At 51.2% G+C, this 23,554-nt stretch overlaps 1 protein-coding gene across 2 annotated transcripts in view; it reads right to left on the reverse strand.

Moving 5' to 3' along the window:
- Nucleotides 1–15,504: 15,504 nt before the first annotated feature.
- Nucleotides 15,505–23,554, reverse strand: part of UACA (uveal autoantigen with coiled-coil domains and ankyrin repeats) — a 59,207-nt gene continuing 51,157 nt past the window's right edge. For both annotated transcript variants that reach the window (XM_075896811.2, XM_089782103.1), the window contains exons 16-19: nucleotides 20,802–23,516; nucleotides 19,566–19,718; nucleotides 18,200–18,265; nucleotides 15,505–17,444 (exon numbers count right to left, since the gene is read on the reverse strand). In XM_075896811.2, the coding sequence (XP_075752926.2) occupies nucleotides 17,373–17,444; nucleotides 18,200–18,265; nucleotides 19,566–19,718; nucleotides 20,802–23,516 (3,006 nt within the window). In that variant the 3' untranslated portion in view covers nucleotides 15,505–17,372. The remainder of the gene's footprint in view (nucleotides 17,445–18,199; nucleotides 18,266–19,565; nucleotides 19,719–20,801; nucleotides 23,517–23,554) is intronic.

Below are 23,554 nucleotides of genomic sequence, written 5' to 3' on the forward strand. Positions count from 1 at the left end.
CCCGCTGCGGAAGCCCATTGGACAGGGTTACCAGTGGCCAGGCTACAGACTCTGGCCACGTTAATGCTTTAGCTTCCAACGCAGAAAGCAGCCCAGCACGAAAGAGGCCGAAAGCTGGACTTCCCCCTCAGCTCCGAATCCCTCCGACGAGCCGCGCCAGGCAGCCTGCGGCCCACAAACACAAACCGTATCTGCGATCACGCTCACAGCGCGCAGAGCCGGGGAAACAGCCACAGCCGCCCACGCCAGAGCCCTGCACATCCTCTCTCCGTCTTACAAGCCAGCCAGGCCCGTCTCTCCCTCGTGCACTGTGCCAAGGCGGACTGGACCCCGCTCGGCAGCTGGAAACCGGTGAAATGCAGCGCCCGGACCAGGCTTGGCTGTAAAGCCATAATGCACTGCTGACGCTAGCCGGGCGCACAGCTGTGTCCATTTGAGTTATTGCCTCCGGCTCACCCGGTCTCTCTCCCTTCGCAAAGAGCCCACGGAGCCGCCGAGAGGAACGCCCAGGGCTGACAAGGCCAGGCAAGGCCCCCTCGGACTGACGACACCTGTAGCCGTTGTGTGTGGTGCACTCTGGGGCGCTCGCCTCCGTCTCTCCCTGTAGAGAGAAGGCATTGTCACTCTGCGGTAATCGGTGAGTTAGACCCCTAATTACCACGAGGAAGTGGTTCCCTTCAGGAGCCCTCGCTCCCCGAAACCGAGCGAGTCAGCCAACCAGCAGCAGGAAGGTCCGTTGCTTCAGCTGCGTGAACACGAGCATGCACAAATGGCGCCGTCGGTTATTGCCTGATGGGGCAGCGGAAAGGTCTCTGTTCCCAGGAGCCAACGAGAGGTCGTCTGGGTGGCCTGTGCTACGTCGCCTTCTCTGGGGCACGGAGACCAGAACCCGCCAAGGCTGCATCTCCTCAGTGCTGCGCTCCTGCGGAAGGGAGCTGGCCCTCTACTGGGCACCGCGCTGTTCGTGGAAAGGGCGCACCACAAACTCACGGCTTCTTGGCTGTCTTGGGGGCCTGGCCCCTCGATCGCATGGGAGCCAAGCGAGCAGCCACTGGGCTTGGCTAGCCAGTGCACACGGCCCCTGGGGGCCTGCTGCAGGGAACCCGGACCACTGCTAACGGGGGAGCCAAGCAGCACACCAAGTTCTCTGGCTGGAGCAAAGCCTGGCACAGCCCAGGAGCCCTGCAGTACCCACTAGCGGAAACCCCTGCCGCCCCGATGCCAGAACTCCCAGCAGGCAGACACCCCGGATCTCAATGTAACCACCTTTGGTTAAACACACACCCGTGATCGTGTGTGACACCCCCACTCCACCCCTCAGTATTGGAGATCTCCCCAGGGTAACTCAGGACTTGGGGTTAGCTGACTGCAACCTGCAAGGCCAGAAGAGTTTGCTGGCCAGGGAGCTGGCCGCTAGGAGAGCAGCAATAAGCAAGGCCGAGCAATCACACAGTGGCTCCCAGCGTTGCCGAGGCAGGGGAGGGGGAGCGTGAGAATCGGCCCCTTTCACCAGGAAAGCCACCAGCAGCAGCGCGGCGCGAGAGATGCAGCCGAGGTGTGAATTGGCCCTCGGCCTGCGGCTGCCCGGCTCTGCCCAGTGGAAAGGCGTGGTCCCCAGAAAGGCTCTCTGGGAGGAAAGCTCCCATCGGAGAGCCCCCCTGCACTGGGGAGAGCCACTTTGAATCAGCAAGGGCTTGGGAGAGAGAGAAACATGCCCACGAACAGGTGCCCCTGGCTGCCCGGTCTGCAAAGACCCCGAGTCTGACTCCCCCGCAGCTCTGAGGCAAAGGGGTTTATTCCGCTGCTCTAACCCAGCAGGAGAAATGTCCAGGGAGTCCCCAGCTCGGTTCCTGGAGCACCGAGCAGCCATGCACTGCGCCTCCCCCGCGTTCCCAGCTCACTCCGCCGAAGGGACCCGCAGCAAGCCCAGCTCTGCACTCTCCCCCCCGCGGGGCTGGGTGTCACGGCGACAGGCCGATAGGCAGGGGTACAGGGGCAGACACCAAGGCTGTGAGCCCAAGAAGGCCCAAACCGCTGGGAGCATAGGAGAGAAGTAGGATAGAAAAGTCTGAGGCAGCCAAGAGAAGACAATTCGAGCTGTCAAGGGGCTTAAATAGCAGCAGGGGAGATGTAGGATGGACATTAGCAAAAATTTGTCCGGGTGGTGAAACACTGGAATACATTGCCTAGGGCAGTGGTCCCCAACCCTTCGGGGCTGCCGGGCGCCCGGGGGCGGGGCCGCTCACGCACCGTGCGCCCGGAGCCACCAATGCGCCACACTCCTGGGGCCGGCACTGCGCATATGCCATGGGCCCGGGGCAGGGGCCGCCCATGCACCATGCAGGGCTGGACCGGATCATTCCATGGGCGCACGCAAATGCCCCGGCGGGCACCACAGCACCCACAGGCACCGCGTTGGGGACCACTGGCCTAGGGGTCTTGTGGAATCGCCATCCCTGGAGAGACCTGAGAGCAGGTTGGACAGACACCTGTCAGGGATGGTCTAGATGGTGCTGGTCACACTGTGCATCATTGAATCCCAGGCTGGAAGAGACCTCAGGAGCCATCGAGTCCAGTCCCTGCCCAAAGCAGGACCAACCCAACTCAATCAACCCAGCCAGGGCTTTGTCAAACCAGGACTTAAAAACCTCTAGGGATGGAGATTCCACCCCCTCCCTAGGGAACCCAGCCCAGCGCTTCCCACCCGCCTAGGGAAATAGCTTTTCCTAATATCCAACCTAGACCTCCCCCCCGCAACTGGAGACCAGGACGACTCTGGAGGAGACCAGGTCCTGGTAACCAATAAGCCTTCCAGAGCTGCTGGCCCCCTGTGTTTTGGCTGGGCAGGAAGTTCTGGGAACTGCTGTAGGGGGAGCAACCCCCTATGGCAAAAGGGGTGTCTATGGCACTATCCCAATGTGCCTTTGCCATGGTATGTGACCTGCCAAGCACAGAGCTGCCTGCTTTGGCTTTCCAAGGCTACACCGATCTCTTGACCTTCTCCGATAGCTCAGGTCCCGGCAGTTTAATTAGCATCTCTCACAGAAATTAAGTCAGAATCTTGCCAGAAAGCTCATGTAGGAAATTCCCTTAAGGCTCCCAGAATCAATTCAGTGACAAGGTCATCCGAGCGTGGGGCAAATCACGAGCCCGAAACAGAGACGCCTTGGAGAAGTTCGCTGGGCTCTCAGGATCGGGCCCTTCGCTATTAGCAGCCTGTAAATTGCTTGTCGCACACTGTGCTGACTGGAGATGTCGGCCTCCCACACACGCGGGGAGAATGAAATGTGCTGCTGACATTTTCGATTTGCAAGCTGGCAGCCAAAATCTGAGCAAGGCTTGAATTCGTTCCCAGCCGGGAGAACAGGGAGGGGGAGGAAGACACCTTCCCCGCGGCTCTGATCCCGCCACGTTGATCCATTCCTCACGGGTCGTGCTCGTGAGCACCGGGCGCCTTCCCACGCCTCCCTCCACCTGCAGAGAGCTGGGTGCCGAGGGGCGCCACATGGTCACACACTGTCCACTGGGGCGGAGCGTCCCACAGGGCGCTCTACGGGGTGTAAGATACTGAACGAGACGGGGATCGAGCTTGTTCCAAAGAGCAATGAGTCTGGGAGAACCCAGCTTTGATCTTGGTGGCTCCTCCCGCCAGGCATTGATCGTGGGGTCAATCTCCACTTGGGGCCACGGTCTTGTTTTGCTCCTCGAGGCTCTTTGCGGGTGCTTTGCAAGGGGCGTAGCAGACGCGAGCCTGGCTCAGCTTCCTGGAGGACGCTCCCCTTGCCCGGGATCTTGCTGCCGTTCCGCTTCTCTCTGGCATGGCAGGTGCTGGCGGAGGCGCCTGCGACATGGAGAATTCTCATCCGCGCCAGCAGGGATGTGGCGCCAGCGAGAACATCTCTAGGGCTGGTCTGCACGGCTGCAGGGGGAGGAGCAGGATCCAGACATGGGCTGCTGAGCTGGGCCTGAGCGGAGCTGCCCAGCTCTGTCCATGTCCCCGTAGCTACGCCGGGCCGAGCGAGTGCCCTGGGGGCTTTTCCCAGGTGCGTCTGGAAGGAAGGAAGGAGACCAGCCTGTGGCTCGGGCACCCGACTGGACTGTGGAGACGGAAGGGAGGGTGGGGTCAGTTGTCCCTAGCTCTACAGCGAAATTCAGGAGGACTTCGGGCACTTGCTCTCAGCCCCGTTTTCCAGCGGGGGCACAGAAGACTCCCCGGGCCTCCCGCTCTCCTCAGCGAAGCTCTGCAGGACGGTCTCTGCATCCAGCACGTGGGGCAGGGGGGCCTGCTCGCCGACAGGCCCTGGAAGCACCAGCCTGAGATGAGCTCCTGCGGTTTGGAGATGCATAGCCGCCAGAGGGCTGGGGTCTAGCTACAGCCTTGGGATCTGCATTCGCAAACGAGGCGCGGCTGCCCACGGTAGAAAGCGGCTCGCTGTGGATTTGCAGGCCTCTACACATCTGGCTAGAGCTTTAGCTGCAGCCAGGCCAGTCCCTGGAGTATCACGTGCAGCCGTCCCCTGGCACGGCTCCGTGCAGTCTTGGGCCTCGGGGGCAATGCCAGGCTGCTAACAAGAGAAGGCCTGGCGGTGCCTGCCGCTGCCGACGGCTCAGAAGTGGGGGAGCAGGCAGCAGCTGGAAGGAAACACCACTGTGAATTCGCACGGGCACTTGGAATAGCTCTTTGGATTTCCAATGGCAGCGCCAGCTGTGGTGCCGGATTCGAGTCGGGAATCGGATTGCTGGGCGATGCTTTTATCGAGGCTGTTCCGCATGCCGGCAGCCCCCGAGGGCTACACCGATCTGCCGCTGCACATTGCACCCAGCCCCGCCGCTGCGGTGTCACCGCCAGCCTCATTCACAAAGCCCCAGCCCCAGCCGGTTCCACTTTGGCAAGGGGGGGGGGAGCGGGGGAATCTGGGCCGACTTGGGTCTCCCATCCCTGGGCTGCGGCCCGCTCTGTGTTCCACGCTGTCGCTGCAATCTGATATTTGGTCAGCGGGTGGCCCATTCACCACATTCCAGGCTAATTCACGGCTCCTCTGGCACCACTGTTGCTTCACCTCAATTAGCATGGAGAGAAATTCAACCCTGGGCTTGATGGGGCAGGAAGCAGGGCCCTGCTTGCAGGGAGGAAACTCCCTCTGGGGTGGGGAGAGGAATGGAAGTGGCTCCCTAACTCCCCCCCACCCCCGAGATGATGTCGCTCAAAGAGCTGACAAGGGGGTTTTTCTGAGCAATTTCCAGGCATGAGCTTTCGCTCTGCCCTCAACCCAGCTCGGGTAAGCTCCGCGCCTTGGCGCTGGGGACTATGGTCGAGAATGCCAGAAGGATAAACAGCCTGAATCCATCAACATTCCTGCCACTGTCTCTCCTGCAAACACCCACTTCCCCCAGACTTCGCCCCTCTGCTCTGTTCACCCCAACGGGATGTGAGGCACCATTAGAAAAGGAACAGAATGAGACAGAAAATGCCCTGTCAATTCATGGCACGCCCTCACTTGAATCCCACGTTGCCCTGTCTCGAAAAAAAGATACATTAGAAATAGAAACAGCACAGAGAAGGGCAACAGAATGGAGCAGCTTCCATCCGCAAAGGATTGAAACGATTGGGACAGTTCAGCTTCGCAAGCAGACAGCGCAGGGGACGTAACGGAGGTCTATAAAACCATGGCTGGTGTGGAGAAAGCGGCTAGGGAAGTGTGATTTGCCCCTTCACATGACACAAACCACGTGTCCCCCCCAGTGGAATTAATCGGCAGCAGCTGTAAAAGAAACAAGGAAATATTTCTTCCCCGGCAGCCGGGGGAACTCAAAAACAACAGTGTTCAGAAGGAGTTCCTGGAGGCCAGACCTGTCCAGCTACAAGCCCAGATGCTCAGGGATGCCCCTCGTTGGACCGGATCAGCGCAGGCAGCAGAATTAACACCGAATGCACCACGGCGCCAAGACGCACTGGAGCATTGTCACCAAAGGTGGCTGGACAAAGGGCAGGCAGGCCTGCGCTCGTGGCTTAACTCTCCAGGCCTGGATCGGCACAGGGAGTGGATCTTGTAGGTACGGGGGTCGCTGCTCTTTCCAAAGAGATTTTGCCCTGGATTGCAGGAAGAGCAGGAAACAGCAGGGATGGGTACTTGGCAAACTGGAGAAAACGTTACCGAATCTGGAAGACGAGGAGATCTGGACCAGCGCTGGTCAGATCCTTTTCAATGAAATGTACCAGAATGGGCCGTTTGGCTCAAGCCCCACTGTGTGGGGGGAGTGGGATGGGTGGTGACCGAATTTCCAGCAGGCGGTGAGGGGGGGGGTTGTCATACAATCTATAGCTTGGTAGGGGCACTGGTGCCCCCAGCTGAAGATCAGTTCAGCAGCCTGGCACGAAAAGCCCTGCGTCAGGCAGAGCGGGGCCGGAACTGGGCCCATCCACCCGGGACCCTTGCAGAACGGCTGCGCTCCGGTTGTCGTCAGAAAAGGGCCTTCGGGTGCTGTTTGGGTTTTGTGAATATCCGTGAAGGGGGTTGATTTTATGCCCTGGTGGAACAAACCCAGAAATGTCTGTTGCCCTCAGGTGAGCTCTGGCTTAGCACCCCTCGTACTGGGCAAGCAGTCCCCAGGGGCATTCCCATGTAGGCTACTCCCTGGCAGTGATCCTGCTGGCTACGCCCTGCCCAGCCTAGCCCCCTTTAGAGGGCGACAGTCACAGCCTCTGTGTTTTGGCTCCTGTACGGTGTTTTTTTCCCTAGGGCCCATAACTGGCCTCGGGTCTCTCAACTAGTAATGGGTTGAGCAGGGAAACCAATGGCTGGTTAACTTGGAGTCTTTTGCTGTGCCAAGGTGAAACTCATTCCTGCCTCGCAGCTAATGCTGAAATCGGATAATTGCCCGGAACGGCTCGATCCCGCCTAGCTTTTTAGCGAAGACAATTGACGTGCAGAAAGTCTGTCTGTTCGTTTTCTATTTTGGGAACTGAACTTGGAGGCAGCGGATGTCCTGAAATGTGCTAAGTGCTCCCAAAGTGAGGCATTAATCAAGTGACTTCAGAGCTCGGAGACATATGTTCTGGAACAAGTGAAGTAGCGGCGCAGGGGGAGCTGGCAAGCCACTTGATGCGTGCGGAGGCTCAGGACTGGAGGGAGAGAATGAAGGAGACAGCACGTGTCTCTTATTATCGCACAGCCTCGTGTAAAGGGCCATCGGGTCCTTGGAGAGCATCACACTAAAACCCACCCACATGGCGGCAGAGGGCGCCTGCTCTCAAAGCAGATTAGCAGCCATAGCACGCAGAGCGGGCATTGAACAACAGACAAAATGATACAAGGGGGTGGGCACCTACAGATCCAGGCTTCCCCCCACCCCAGCATCAGGGAGCCGGACTGGCGCCCCTCCTGCCCAGACCCTGCCCCCTCCCCCCAGTCCTCCAACCTCCAGCCCGCTCCTGCCCCCTCCCAGATCCCACACCCCAAGCCCACTTCCTGGCAGTCCTCCCCCATAAACTGAACTCCTTTTTGGCCCCACCCCAGAGCATAGAGGGGCCCACAAACCTACTAGCCTGCCCCCCCCCTTCCCGGCTCTGGTGTGCAGAGGAAGGTGGGGAGTGCCTTTCTGCTTTCCAGTTGGGGGGGTTGCTGGGTTTTTTGCTTCTCACTTGTGTGGCCCTCGACTGATTCCTCTGTGGGTCAGAGGCCCCCATCCCCCGCCTGCACTATGACCTGCATTGAGAGCCAGTCAGGGTTAGTGGGGCAGGGCAGTGGACTAGGCCACAGAGCCCTGGGCCTGCCATTGAGCTGCTGGGTGACTCAGCACGTCACTCCCTGCTGTTGGCCCATTTCCACAGACTCACTGGACAGGAAGGCACCTCGAGAGGTCAACACGCCAGGCCCCTGCCCTTCCCCCTTCCCTGGTCTGTGCTGCCGACAAAACACAAGCCCTTCACGGCTGCGATCACGGCTCCCTGGGAACAACAGAGCCCGGCTCGCCCCCTGGCCCAGAGGGGAGGCTGGGAGAGAAGTTACCAGACACCCTGCAGAAGAGCCATGACTCTCTAAAGGGCTGTAAACGTGAATGTTTCCTCCACCTCTGACCCTCACTTCTCTCCCCCGGTTAAGCGTAACGCTTCCATCCCGGCAACACAATGAACACGCGCAGGGCTGTTTCGGTGAGAATTCCCTTTGCAATTTGAAAACTCTCATTACAGCTTTTTGGGTTTGGGCTCCCAAGGGCTGCCTGATCTGACTGGTTTAGTTTTAGGATGATGCTGATTTCCAGCTCAGGATGTTGGTTACCCAAGTTACCCTCTAGACCCCATCAGCGTTGCACACCTGGGTACACGTTGGCTTTTGCTCATGTCCATAGCGCCACCTGCAGGCTGCACTCCCCTCCAGTTTCAGCTTTTCATGACAATATTTGCACTGAAGAAAAAAAAATCACAGGTTTGGGGTTGCAGGGGGACAGGACAGCTAGTTCGGTTTATGTTCTAGTTAAGTCTGGCAGAATCGTATAACGAGAAACCATCATTCTGAGTAGAACTGGGATCACTGGGGAAGAGACTCGACAGACTGATTTCAAATATGCAAAGTCCTGCAGCAGACTAACAAAACCATAGAGCATGGGTTCCCAAACTGGGGGGCGTGCCCCCCGGGGGGGCATGAAGAAATTCCTGGGGGGGTGCGAGGCGACCCAGCCGCGCACACCCTCGTCAACCCCACCCCAAGTTTTGCTGCTATTTTTTGGGGGGGAGGGGTGTGGGGGGGTTCTCAAAAATAAAAAAGGGGGCGTGATGCCGAAAAGTTTGGGAACCACTGACGTAGAGGGTATCATGAGCTTTTGTGGGCACAACCCACTTCCTCAGATCACAGGCTATTAGACTGCTGAACCCACACAACCCCAATGGCTTGTTTTGTTCTGTCTGGTGAAGCAGAACGGAGCGGGGATCTTAAAAGCCAGCATCCCTGCCAAGCGGACGACCACAGCAAATCGCATGTTGAACCTCGCTGGCCCATCTCCCTAGGACCTCAGCGCTAATCAGAACCAGCTCCCAGTAAGCCGGGGCAAGGCCCGACCACCCCATGGGCAGGGGCAGAACTTCCCCTCACAAGCACAGAGTCGAGTGTCAACAACAAACGTCTAATACAGGCCAGCGTAACCTGGCTTCAGTGGGGGAAATGCAGCCAGCAGGGCTCATGCGCGAAAGCTCCACCCCAGATTGCTCTGAGCAGTCTCCTTTGGCCTCAGGTTCTTAAGTGCGGCAACCAAGTCCCTGGGACGTGCCCCTCCCTTCTCTGAACCCCCCACCCAGTCGCTACCCTCAGTGCAGACTCAGAGGTCAGCGGTGCATCCGCAGCGTTGGCCTCCCACCCTAGGCGGAGGGGGCTACGGTGGCCCCTTACTTGTGCTACTGCCCAGACACTCTCACCAGCGCGTCACCAGGAAGGCCCACACCTCTTGGCAGCAGGGTGGCTGGCGGGTCACCCTGCCCCCACGTTCTTCCCCCACCCGCCTTGCTGCCCAACTGCCGTGCCTCTCCGCTAGCCTCCCCGGTTACACCAGCCACCCTGCCAGGCTGATTGACGGGATGTCTCCCGGGGTCACTGACCACAGTTCTCGGTTCTTTCAGCTGTCAGCGGGGGGGGGGGGGGGGGGGCCATTACAGAGACCCCGTCCCAAATCAGGGCCTTGGACCTGGGGATCAATGAGTGGAGCCCAGCAGGTCTATAAAATACATAAACGGGTGTGGAGAAAGTGAAGAAGGAAAAGTTATTTACTTGTTCCCATAAGAACTAGGGGTCACCAAATGAAATTACTAGGTAGCAGGTTTAAAACAAACAAAAGGAAGTTTTTCTTCACACACCTCAGAGTCAACCTGTGGAACTCCTCGCCAGAGGATGTGGTGAAGACCAGGACTTTAACAAGGTTCAAGAAAGAACTAGATAACTTCATGGAGGTTAGGTCCATCAACTGCTATTAGCCAGGATGGGCAGGGAAGGTGTCCCTAGCCTCTGTCAGAGGCTGGGAATGGGCGACAGGAGAGGGATCATGTGAGGATTCCCTGCTTGGTTCACTCCCTCTGAGGCACCTGGCCTTGGCCACTGTGGGCAGGCAGGGCACTGGGCTGGATGGACCTTTGGTCTGACCCCGTCTGGCCATTCTTGTGTTTTCACGCCATGGAGTCACAGAAAAGGTTCTAAAGATTTCTTCTAACGCCAGCCACACTGATGGTTTTCAGATCCCCCTCCCCCGTCTGATCTGGGGCCAAGCCTTGGTACCAGGCATTAACAGGAGAGAAGAGATAAAAGCTCAAGTTCTGTTCCTCTCCAGCGTGAGCCAGGTGTAACACTCGCATGAATGGCCTCCAACTAGCTTCCTCCAGCGAAGACTTGCTAAAGCAATGACAGGACAATGACTATCGTGCCCCAGAAGATCTAGTCCTTTCCTTGATTTTCCATCCATTCATTCATTTTTCCTGGAGCACATTTTTGAAGTGTTCTATTTTAGATGCATTAGCGGGTTTCACAGACAGGGCAATCCCTCGGAGAATGCTGAAATGCCAGCAAACATGCCTCTCAAACTAAGAGCCTATTATTTACAATTGCGAGGGGCTCAGAGTGGATTTGAAACCTTCAAATGACAAAAAGGCCTCTGAGGCAAGATGCCAAAGTTGCGCAAACCATTTGTCCGGTATGTTAAGTGCAGGAGGAAGCTGGAGCCGGTCTCGTGTTTCCAGTTGGAGCCAGGCGGGAGTGAAATGCAAGGTGGCTACTGAGCAAGGGAACCACCTCCAGGGGACCCGATAAGGGCCCAAAAGGCGGGATGAAATGCATTTCCGGTGGCGCCACGCAGCAGGTCGATACGGAGATGCCGAACGCCTGCAGAGAGCACAAAGGCCAGCTGCTGTGCGTCAGATCCCGAATCGCATTAGAGAATTTGCTTCAAATCACGAACACGACGGAAATTTGAATGTCTGGTTGCAAGCATCAAAGCAGCTGCGTGTCTACACACCCAACTCCCTGGTTTCTCCTTCACACCAATCCACCCCTGACCTCAGGAAAGCCGCTCTAGGGTTACCGAATCAGGATCGGCCCCTCTGCCCCCCTCGTGGCGTGGGGCACCGACAGGCCACTAATGCTCTTCATCTGGCACGTTGGGCGCCGAGGGGACACTGTTAGGTGAAACCCCTGGCAAAACCCCCATTCACTACAATAGCCCAGCAGGCCACCCATCGCGCTCCCATTTAGAGGAGCAGCCGCTGAGCAGCACTTCCATGGCCTTGTTCACGATGCCAAAATCCCCGAATCCCCCTGGCTACAAATTGCAGCCTTGGAGAGTTGAGTCGACCTTCCCAGGGCTGGTTAAATAGCACCAGCTTCTCTCTGCCTGCGCCCCTCCTCCTCCTCTCTGGGGATTTCCATTCCACATCCTCCTCCTCCTCCACGCTCTTTGGGAACAGGCAGCTGCACGAGCTGCTGCGTACACAGAGCAGCAGCCCCGTCTGTCAGGGAGCGGGGAGTTCTGGGCCTGCCCATTAAAGAGCCACCGCTCAGGAAACATCTCAGAACGTCTTGGTGCCCAACATTGCAACCGGATCCAGCGCAGTGGGCAAGTCGATGCCTTTTGCAATGGCATGGTTTGGTGGCATCTCTTACATACCGAGAAGAGAGGGCTTAAAACCTCTGCATCAGCTCCACGTCCACAGGCCATCTGCAGACCGAGCAATATTCCTGAGGCAATTTCATCCCTACAAGATTGAGCGCATCCGGACGATAGACAAGAAACCGTTTTTCGGACGCCAACAATGGGGTTGCAAAGGGATTATTACAGCTAGCCACACGGCTTATTCCCCCACCCCCGCAGAGTAGTCATGGCTGGGAACACTCAAGGTTTCCTGGCTTTGCCAAATCTTCAGCAGATCTTTCCATCTGCTAACAAGACTCGCTCATGTGGCTCAGCCTGCCCGGTTATCTGCTACAGAAAAGGAGTCCGACTCCCTGGCAATCAGCAGAATTACATAATTACAGGCCAGCTGAGAACAGGCCCTGTCGTGCGTGTGCGCTCGTGTTCATCGCAGGAGTCTGCAGGCAAGCCATGGAAAAACCACTCCCCCGTTTCAAGCCGCTGTCAATTTGTTCTGGTGCTGAGAGCTCAAAACTAGCCCAGAGCCAATATCATCCCTTCGGCTCACTCACAGGTAGCACTAGCTGCTCTGCAGTGTTCAAGTCTAGAGAATCACGTTCTTGCCAGCACTTGTCTTACCTCCCAGGGGTCGCTTCCAGCTTTCAACCCGGCAACGTGACATCGTTCCCATGCTCGACAGCCGCCACCCCCTTCTCTGCTTAGAATTCTACCAGGCTTGAAATGGTCTGTTGCTATTCCCTGGACTTCTGGGAATCTGGAACCTGCAAATCCCTCCACTGGCTGTACATACAGCCGAAATGGTCTGTTTATTGCTCCCACTGCGTGACTTCCCCGGCAAGGATTCTTGCTGCCAAGGAACAGGCATCAGATCACTAAGGCCAGGTGTGTACTAGACCCGGAAGCTCAGCTTAAGATAGGCAACTCAAGCCACATAGAATGCATAGCTGGAGTCGGCTTACCTTAAACCGAGCTTGGTAGCGTCCACACAGCAGGAGGCTTAAGGGAGCAAACATTCCCATCGGCTTCCCTTACTCCTCTCAAAAGGAGGAGTACTGGACATCGGCAGTAGTGGTGCCCTGAGTTCAATTTAGCGAGTCTTAACTAGATACGCAAAATCAAATTCCAGAAGATGGATTACGGCACTGGCGATCTTCCTTTGAGTGTAGACAAGGCCTTAAGGTTGCCCAACCAGGGATGCTTATTTGCCCGAATCCGATTACCATGAACAGTTGCTGTATGGGTCCCAGGTTATGAGAGAGACAAGGGCAGAAGTACTCTTATTGGGCCAACTTCTGCTGGTGAGAGAAATATTTAGCTAGTCACAGAGGTGCTCTTCTGTGAGAAAGGAACTCAAGTGTCCCAGCTCAAGCCAAAGTAGAACGTTTTCTTCAGCATACGTAGTTTATGCCTATTGCAAGAGACCATTTAAGGTGAAGTCCTATGACAGAAGGGGTCAGGCCACTTCCGCGAGAGAAGTCAAGCCAGTAAGAGATGTCACCTCACCCACCGCAGAAACACGTCACGGCAGGCGCAACGTCGTATGTGGAGAGAGCGGAACACTGATCCTGTTCACCACGATGATGCAGAGTCAGTCTCTCCCTCTCCCTCCCTCCCTCAGGCCCCCAGCAGGAAGCACCTTACACTGAAAAATAGTTTTTTCCCATCGTGTTTGACCCACCATGCACTGGGAGCTGTTGCAAACAGATGTTGCCCTGCAGTGAAACATCCCTGTCCTATAATGCACCCGAACGCCGTTTTGTGCAGGTAACAATTTTTAAAGGGGTCTCCATTGTGCTTTACAAGCATTTAAGAGAAACACTGCTTAATGAGGTGCAACGCTAGTTAATGTGAAATAAACCTCGCTCTTTTTAACGTGCAGGGGAGGGAAATCTCATTTTCATGCCCAATTTTCTTTTAAAATGTGTGCCATTCCCAGCATGTGATATCCTCCGTAAACCTAAAAATAAAATACTCTTCACATCAGAGTGCTGGCTTAGAGGCCTAGGATTCCTATAGAAAAAGCCCTGAAGTGTAATGGCCCTTAAATGCTTCAAATTTTTTTTACACTTAATGTAAAATCTATCTGATCTAATAGCTGTGACTAAATTATATCATACATTTTTTTTCTATTAAAAGTTAATCTTCTGAGTTGGCAGAGCAATACAAGCATTAAGTCATTCAGAAAGCAATAACCTCTAAGCTTTCCAGAATTCAGAAATATTTCCAAGCCAGCTATCCTCCCAAAACCTCTCGCCTACCCCCCTGCTATGGGCAGGGGGTTGCTCCAGCCCCGTGGGGCACCTGCAGGCAGAGGTTGCTCCGGTCCAGATTTTAACAGCATTTCCAAGACTCCATTTTATTGAAAGTTTAAAAGGGCTGAGAATTAAAATCTTCCACTGTCATCTTACTCTTGAGAGGAAATTTTCAAGATCATGTTTAAATAGGTAATCTATGTATCAGATTCCCACTGAAAACTTCTATAGCACAGGGGACTCTGCTTGCTTCATAAAAACCATAAGGGATAGCCATTAAAAGCTTTCAAATAACTGGCTGCAATGTGAAATAAGTAGCAGAGATTATCCAACAATACATATAGCAGATTACTGGTAAATAAGTAAAACGAGTTTCCAAATAAAGTCTGAGGAGCAAGTGTGGTAGATTAGCTGATACTCACAGTAAGGTTAACAGTTACAAGAATCTGCTGCTCGGAGGATGCTCAGTCACATCCAACCACATTTTTTGCCCCACCTGGCAGGCTCTCTGAAGGAGAAAGCTGCAAATGCAAGAGGTGTTTCAGGTCAGATGTGAGGGGAATTAGAAGACCGGAAGACATTTTTCACAGCACTTACCACTTCTGTAAAAGTTCTGAGAGAAAATGATCAATGACTGCATTAAGTCGAGACTCATTGTGCACTTCTCCCTAAGAAAAGTGTGTGTGGGTTTTTTTTTTTTTTTTTTTTTCTTTCATGGGCCTGTCCTGAACACATTACACAGACTAATCTGAAGCTCATATTTGGGTTAAATATCAGTACAGAGCCCTTTGTCCCAAGGTCACCAGTTCCAATCTGGCCATTTTGGCAGTGCTCTCCAGTTGGAACCTGTGAAGGCCATTCGGTTACTCCCAAAGAGCGAGGCAGCAATGTTAAGAAACACTTGACACAAACCTCACAGCTGCCCTCTTGCTGGTGGCATCATTCGTAGCACGGGATTGACTGAACTGCTCAGTTTTGGAGGGAGTCAGGGAGATTTCTTTTGACAGCCCACTTTGTAGAACAGGGGTAGGGAGCCTCAGGCCCGGGGTCTGGATCCGGCCACTGGCTTGCCTGGATCCAGCCCCCGAGGCTCAGTGGTCCACCCCCACCACAGGGCTGAAACACATAAAATCTACTCGCCTGGGCCCTTCTAGGCTCTGGTGTGCATGGGGAATGTGGAGAGGGTCTTCCTCCTCAGTCAGGGGCCGTAGCAGTGAAGGGTTGTGTTGTGCTGTGTTTTTGTTGTGTTGTGTTCTCACTCGACTGATTTTGGGGAGGGGGCAGCCCCCAACCCAAAAAAGGTTCCTCCCCTACCCCGTTGTAGAAGCTTGCACAGTATCCAGTACTGTGAACCTTTCATAAACTCTGAAAGCTCGCCTCAGACGTTGGCAATGCCAGTACATGCCTTGGCAACACACAGACAAAACCTTCCCCACAGAACCCTGGTGTCCAATACGCGAGTCACTAGCCACATGTGGCTATTTGGCCAGTTGAGCATGGCTAGTTTGCTCTAGCAGTAGCCACTAGAAAGGCTACTGCGTTAGAACTGGTTGGACACCACGGCCAGACACTGTATTCCCAATAAACCAGGAGGCACTTTGCTGCTTTACCATTTACCAATGGACTGTTATGTTAAGATAAAACACTTTATTGATATGTAATACAAGAAAAAAAAAACATAAAACTTCCCCCAGTAAGGAAAAATACAATCCCAAAATATGCCAGTATTAGTATAGCCAAACAATCTCTCTCCAACCAGAGCCTCAAGCTGGGATTGGAAGAGAATTTCTAAAAACTAAAGTACACTTGGTGAGCTCACGGGACTCCTGGGAAACAGAAGGAAACAAGAGTGATCAGTTGTCACACTAGAGCTGAATATATTAGATGTGCATTTTCACAAGAGTTTGCCTTAGAAATGCCAGCATCAATACCCTCCTTCCCCATGTCGGGGGGCTGTCATTACCATGAGAAAGAAGGTGGCCCACACTCGGAGCAGAGAGACTAAACTTTGTTGGAGAACAGGAAGCTTAAAAGCAGGTTGTTAAATTAAGCACTCAGAATTTGCTGTACAGTTGGGACAGTCTCCTATTTGCAGGAACACAGATGCTGAATTCTGTTCTGTCCTGCCCTGTATCCATGCCAGCACGACAGCAAATTACTTGCCAATTATGGGCAAATGTATACTACCGAGCATAGTGCGGTTAGTAGGACTACTCCTAGCAGCAAAGAGCAGTATCGCCAATAAGTAGTATTCACAGGCTCAGGCTGTACTCTTTATTGAGATACTAAAAACAAAAAATACCAAAAAATACCAGTGACTTTGTGATTTGACTCTTGTATCCTTGCTATTTTCCTTGAATTAGTCCCGCTTTTCGTATTTTCTTCTACAAAACTTGACTGTAGATATTTCATTCTTTGGCATTATTGCACTTCTACTTACAAATATGAAGCTTGGTTTTGTTTTAACGTGTGAATTCCAAATGAGATTCCTCTACGAACTTTACTATTTGCATCTTTCCCTATAAATAATCAAAAACTGATTATAGTACATCATTTACAGCGTTAATAAACCAGAAAAACCTCTTAAGCTTTTGCTGGAAAATGGGTGACCATCTGACACTTGAGTTAGACAATGTACAACTTTATCAAGTGTGCTACACAATCTAGGTCCATTTTTATGCATAATGAAGTTAGAAAAGATACAGAAGACTAAAAACTGGACTTTCGTTTGAGACTGAAATTGCTGCTCTACGTTCATGATCTACTCCAGTCCTGCTGTTTCTTAGCCTACTGAAATCAGTGTTATACAGCATTCATGAAAAAATATCTCTTGTAAAAAAGCATAAAAGTTAGTGTCGGCTGGAGAAAATGGATTTGTACCTCTAAGGAAAACACTAAGGCACTAAATCTTAAATTACTTAAATAAAAGAATGTAACCTGGCCAGCCAAGCTACACTGGATACTTCCACACTATCCATCTTTTTTTGTAGTTGACCTACTGTCAATCTGATGATCAACATGATATGATCATCCAAAGCACGCTTGTTAACCATTAAAAGAAAGAAACACGGTCACAGTATGTCAGCCACAGTCACTTCAGTTTTAGCTCACTGTCATTCATGCTTTGGGAATTACAATAGAATCAATTTGGAGGTATTGACTATGGATTTGTATATTCTAAAATGGTCAATCCGACATTAAAAGAGTGGAAGTACTATGTCATCATTTTGACTGCCAGTTTGTACCCCAATTGTAAAATAAATTCTGCACAAGGTTTACTCCCACGTATCTGAAATGTCCAATTTGAACTCAGTTGTCATACTGTGCTATTTTACAAGGAGCATAGGACTTCAGCCTCTTGGAATAACGCGGGGGGGGCATATTTTGTACGGTTTCAACGCCACAATAAGACAAAGGTCCTGCAGGTTATACTACTGTAGTCACAGCACTCCTACAGGATGCAGCAGCCATGGCACAGAAGCAGCATTAAGCAGATTAACAAACAAGCCCCTGTCTCATTCGAATGATCTGGAGTAAGGCAGCTTGTACATCTTCATCCATGTGGCCCTGGAGTTGGGGAAAACACAGGTTTGGTTAAAAACCAGACTGCATTAGTCACAAATACATTTAAAAGAAATGCATGGTCAATCCCCATCTCATTGTGTTACCAATTTCATTAACCACATCAACAACGGTCAGCAGAGCTTAATTTCCAACTTGGCCACGCCATGGTGAATTTCCTGTTTGAAATCGCTGTTTTGATTTAGAGATGTTGCTGTTCAGATCTTCTGGACAGCCTTGCAGTTACTGTCTACGGTCCCCAGCTATGGGGTGGGACTAACTTCAGAGTCGTATTTAGGATCTGAAATTGCACAGCTTCTGAGCTGAACCACATGGCTGTCCCTTGCTGCAGCCAGTCCCTCCAGGGAAAAACGTACTGGCCTTTTATTCCCTATTCGAAAGGAACTGAAGAGTTGAAAGTTCCCAATGCTCCTGCTTCACTGCCCTCTTTAGGTTATGGACACATTGTATTATCCCTCTTTGAGCAGGTCACCACTGTATGTCATCTAGATGTCCCTAAAAAGCGACAGGCTGAGGAAGGCAAACGCTAAATTGTAACCTGCCACAATCCTCTTGCTTCTCCATTTCTTTGGGAAGATACGCTGGCACTGCAAAAAGCCTTTTTAAATATTTTAATGTGCACACAGGAGGCACAGACACAAGCTGTTAGTCATACATATTTACTTTGAAAAGAGATTGTTTCTACAAACTGCTTAACTCATCAGAAAGGCACTTTCGTTTTTACAGACCGGCTAACATACCTGCACAGCACTAAGAAGATGGGTCCGATAAATTGAAATTACTTCTTGGTGCTGTCTATCAGCATCCTGCATGTAAAAAGGGACAAAGGAGAGAAAGATGTCAGTATTTTCAGTATCAATTCTCTGCATAATCCCAATTTGACTTGGGTTGCTTGTTTAAGAGTCATACTACCTTGGAATTTCAAGGTTAAGGTTTACAAAAATCTTCGCCAAATAACAGAGTCTTTCAGTTTAACATCAGCCCGAAGTGTTTTGCCTTGAAACAGGCTCTCCAGAACAGTATTTCTGAAAGTGCTCCGCGAAACCACTTTGAGAAACACACTAACTGGCTGCCCCGGTTTGTTTATTTCCTGACCACGGAGCCTCGTGGCTCCCATTTGGCTCCGTTTCGTCCTTTGGGCTTCCTGCAGCTCCCCTTGGCTGCAAACACCTACTTGGACAAGAGAAGATTTAACTTCGGTTCTGAAGGCCCCAAATCCAAGTCCCAATTTAAATTCACTTTCTCTCACTATGTGGCAATGCTGCAAACACTGCCAGGAACATACCCCAAACCCCTGCAGATTTGCACGTGTGTAACTTTGCTCTAATGAGTAATTCCATGAAAGTCAACAATGCTAGTCCATAAATAGAGATACATGTACGTAGATACTAATGCCCTAGCACTTACTCCCACAAACTGCAATGGGGCTGCTCTCAACAGTAGCCATCATGCTGGAATAAGCATTTGCAGCCTCGGACTCAGCAGCTGGGACCCTCCCAGCACAGACAGACACAGGTAACTCTGCTAAAAATACCAGCCCAGCAGAGACAGTGGCTTGTGCTCACCTCTTGAGTACATCCCAACCCGACTCCCCTGCTTGCGTTCTCAGGCTGCTAGCCCAAGCCACCACCTTTGCCGTTGCGGCCCCGCTACTGTTATTAGCGCGTTGGCTCAAACAGAGCGAGTGGATGCCAGGGGTACCCAGCTGGGAAGCGCTGTCTCAGTTAATTCCTTGGGGCAGCGAGGATGCTCCCCCGGTGCTGTCCTGCATGGAATCCACTGGTGGCATGTGTGGTACACATTCCCAATGCACACCTGCACCCAGGACTAGGTCAGTGACTCTGGATCAATACTGCAGTAAGAAAGCACTGCATTTGGACAGCTTTCCCAAGGACACTGCTACCCCCTCATGGGCACAGGCGAGCGGGAACAAGAGGAACCCTCCAAAATGTTCCACCCCAAAGGCAGTGTGTTTACACAACGGCACTTTTCCTCAGAGGATCCTAGCTGCCTGCCCACGCCCTGCCCGGTGCCTAACCATATCAGAATGCTTATTCTGCCACTCCTAACACGCCTTAAGACTGAGCTCTGCAGCAAAGTACTTACAGCCAGCTGCTGCTGCAGGGTTTTCACCTCGTGCTGGAGCATTTCAACCTGCTGGTTCTGTCTCTTGGGGGGAACCCCACAGGTGTACGTAAGCTGAGACAGGCCATTGAGCGCTTGCTTTAGGCGTTCTACATCATTTAGTAGCTCTGTTATCTATCACAGAAACACCAAGATTATAATGGACCATTTTCTGAACAGGTTACTAGTTTGCAAGGCCAACTAAAGGTAGACACAGGTACGGAGGCATCATAATATCGGACTTCTCAATGTAGCCCATAAAGCGTGGCTTACTAGAAAAGTCCCTCTGAGAAAGAGCTGCTTTGAAAATAGATCAGATACTGTTACTGTGCTCTCAGCTTCTGAGGATTCACAACTCTGTAAGACACAGCCCACAGACCAACCAGGCACTTAGCAAGTCTCGCTCATCACATGTCCATGATGCTTTAAATCTTCTCTCACTCACTTCCCAATACAGTTTAGTGTTAAATTGCCAAGCAGCAGCATCAAAATGACATGGCAACACACAAAGGAAGCCGAGTAGGGGCTGTCAATTGACCTGCATTAACACCTATGATTAATGCAGGACAGGGTCGCAGGCATTAATGCTGCACTGCCCCTTTGAAGTGCTGCTCCGGCACTTCAAAGGGGCAGCCCAAACAGAGCTGGGGATCAGCTGGAGTGCCCAGCTGATCCCCGGCTCCACGTTGCAAAGCCCCTTTGAAATGCTGCTCCAGCCCTTCAAAGGGGCTTTGCAATTGCGGAGCCAGGGATCAGCTGGGGTTCCCAGCTGATCCCAGGCTCCTAACGTGCTGCCCCTTAGAAACGCCACTGCAGCACTTCCAAGAGGCAGCTCTGCATGGAACCCTCAGTCAGCTGAGGACTCCAGCTGATCCTGGGCTCCATGCAGCACTGCCCCGTTGAAAAGTCACTGCAGCGTTTCAAAGGGGAGGTGCACACAATTAATTGCACAATTGAATTTTTGTTTAGATTTGTTTTTATTTGCTAGTAGATATAGTATGAATATTTTTAATCTGAATAAAGCATGTAAGCCTGAAAATTCTAGAAGAACAGAAGTTATAATTTTCTGAGGAATCAGATAGCGCTCTGCATAACAGCACAAAAAACTGATCAGTGGCTTTGTAAATTTGGCCTACATTTAATCATGTAAATGAGTCTAGTTAGGGAACTACATCTGAGGCATTTAATACTATTAGCTCTTTGACACTTTCTGCCCACCTTATTATCTTTTGCTTCCACTTGCTTTGCAGATTCCTGGATTCTTTTTTGCAAGTCAGTGATTGTCGTCAAAGATTTATCACATCTCTCTTTCTGGTCCTTAATTTCTTGTTCAATGCTGAAGCTTCTTGACTGCAACAATTCTTTCTCATCTTTTGCAGAGAGCTCTTCCTTTTTGGCTTGCATGGCTTCTTCACACATTGCCTCGTATTTTCTATTCAAGCTGGCCAAGTCTCCAGCAATGCTGGTCACCTGGCTCTCTAAGGCACTTTTCATGGATTTGTACTCCGACATCTCAATGACTTCCTTGCTCTCCAGTTCAGTTAAAGTTTGTCTAGCACTCTGAATCTCAGACTGGAGCTTAGCAATTGCCTCACTTTTGGATTGGTTTTCTTCCACCTCTTTTTTCAAGCTAGTTTGGACGGCTGTAATTTCTTTTTCGAGCACTCCTTTCATCTGTGCATGTTCTATCAAAGATATCGAGGAGTTACGTAGATCTGCTAATTCCTGCTGCAGTTCTCTTACTTTTTCTACTTCTCTGTCATAGCACGCCTTCTTACTGCTGAGTTCTTCTTTTAGGTCCTCTATCGTGTGGCTAAGCGTTCTCTTCAAGGCTTCAAATTGTTCCATGGGAACATATTGGCCCTGCATACGAGTTTGCATAGCCAGGGCCTCCGAAATCTGCTTAGCGCTCTCTTCTTGGAGCTTGTCTTTCTCGTGTTTTATCTCCGTGTATTTGTGCAGTAATTCTCTCAGTTGCTTATTCAGTTCTTCCATTTTGCTGGTGAACATTTTCTCCATTTCATGTGATTTCTCAGCAAGAATGTAATTCTGTTGCAAGTCATTTTGGATAGACAAAAACCCATTCTTTAACTTTTCGTTTTCTTGTTTGTATTTGTGTGTGTCATCTTCACATTCTCTGCATCTCTGTGTCTGTTCCAGCAATTGTTTTTTTAGTTCCTTCACCGTGGCATCAAAGTCTCTCTCTTTCTCTTCAAAGCAGGCAACTGGGGCATATTTTGACTTAATGCATTCTTGAATTGTGTCTAGTTCCTTCTTCTGGGCTTCAATTTCGGCATGCAACTGAGAGATTTCCTCTTGACCTCTCTTATATTTAGTCAATGTTTCAGTGTTTCTGTCCTGTAATTCTTGAATGCTTTTACTTAAGGTAGACACCTTACTCTCATGATCTTTTATATTTACATACTCTGTTTGGATGTTGTTCTGTAGGAGCCTCAGCTTCTTTTTCAAAGTTCCATTCTCTTCATTTACTCTCATAAATTCTCGCTTTATATCTTCCGTTTTTTCCTTCAGCTCTGACAACTCTCTATTCGTCTTTTCTAATGTATTGTTCAGGACTGTTTTAATCTCCTCGTGTGTTGCAGCAGGCACATACTGAGCATTCATCGTGTCCCTCAGAGTTGTGTTTTCAGACACAAGTCTGAAGACTTTTGCTTGTTCAGCATCATATTTTTGATGAAGCTCAGCAAGCTGCCTTTTAAGTTCCACAATGTTGGATTTCAAGGCTGCCACTTCTTTTTCGTGCTTTTCTGGAGACAAGTACACAGCCTGGAAGTGACTTACAGTCTCACTTAAACGGGTCTTTTCCATCCGCAACTTCTCAGCTTCTGCCTTGTTTTCATCATACTTTTGCGTTACTTCAGCAAGTTGTTGGGTCAGATCCCCAATAGTCAGATCACTAGCTTTTTTCATCTCTTCATTCAGTTTTAAAGGCACAAATTGGCTTTTCAGCTCCTCCGTTAGCGTGGTTATTTGCTGCTTAAGCAACTTGTTGTCCATGTGAACCTTTTCCACTTCCTTCTGCGATGTCTGATTCTTCAACACTAATTCAGAAATCGTTTTTTCCAGGTCTCTAGTTTTTTGTTCAAATCTGCCCCTCATTTGTTCGTGCTCCTCTGGCCTCACATGCTGAGCAAGTTTAGCTTTCTGACTTTCGAATTCCTTCTTTACGAGCCGATACTCTGCCTGCAGGTTTTCATACTCTCTTTCCATCTGTAATAACTTCTTTGCTTTCTCATTCACTTCGGTTGACAATAAACTCTTCATATTTTCAAATCTCTCAACAGGTACAGAGAGGACTAACTTTGCTGCCACTTCTTTTAGCTGTCCTTGTACCTCCAAGACATTTCTCTCACCCTTCTCTCGCTCCATCTCTAACATACCGAGTTCCTTCTGTAACTTTTTGTTTTCCTCCACCAGCCTCCCCTCATCGCTTTTAAATTCGGCAACTAACAATTCATTTTGCTTGATTTGGTTCCTTAGCTTGCCTACTTCTGCAGAAGCACCTTCATATTTTGCTTTCATGTCTTTCAGTTGATCCTTTAGTTCTTCTGTTAACTTACTGCTTCCTACAGCAGCTTCATTAGTCAGGTGATCCTTCAACGCAAGAAAGTGGGTTTGCATTTGCTTTACTTTGCCTTCTGAGTCAAACATTCTCTTCTGCACATCTTTTAAAGCATCTTCCAATTGCTTTATCTGGCCATCCGATTCCTCCTTGGTTCTGTCACACTCGGATGCCAAAGCTTTGCATTCAGCTACCTTATGAGACAGCTCTTTCTGAAGTTTGCTGATTTCTTCTTTTGCTGCTCCATAACAGGTTCTCATGTTGTCTAGCTCTCTCTTTAGAGCTTCACTCTCAGAACTGGAGGACTGGCTAGATAGTGACAGCTCCAGTGGTCTCAGCATAGACTTGGTCTGCAGATTAGGTGGCACAGAAACAGACATAAGTTCAG

The sequence above is a fragment of the Pelodiscus sinensis genome, chromosome 14, assembly GCF_052426305.1.
Source record: "Pelodiscus sinensis isolate ZL-2025 chromosome 14, ASM5242630v1, whole genome shotgun sequence".
Taxonomy (NCBI): domain Eukaryota; kingdom Metazoa; phylum Chordata; order Testudines; family Trionychidae; genus Pelodiscus; species Pelodiscus sinensis.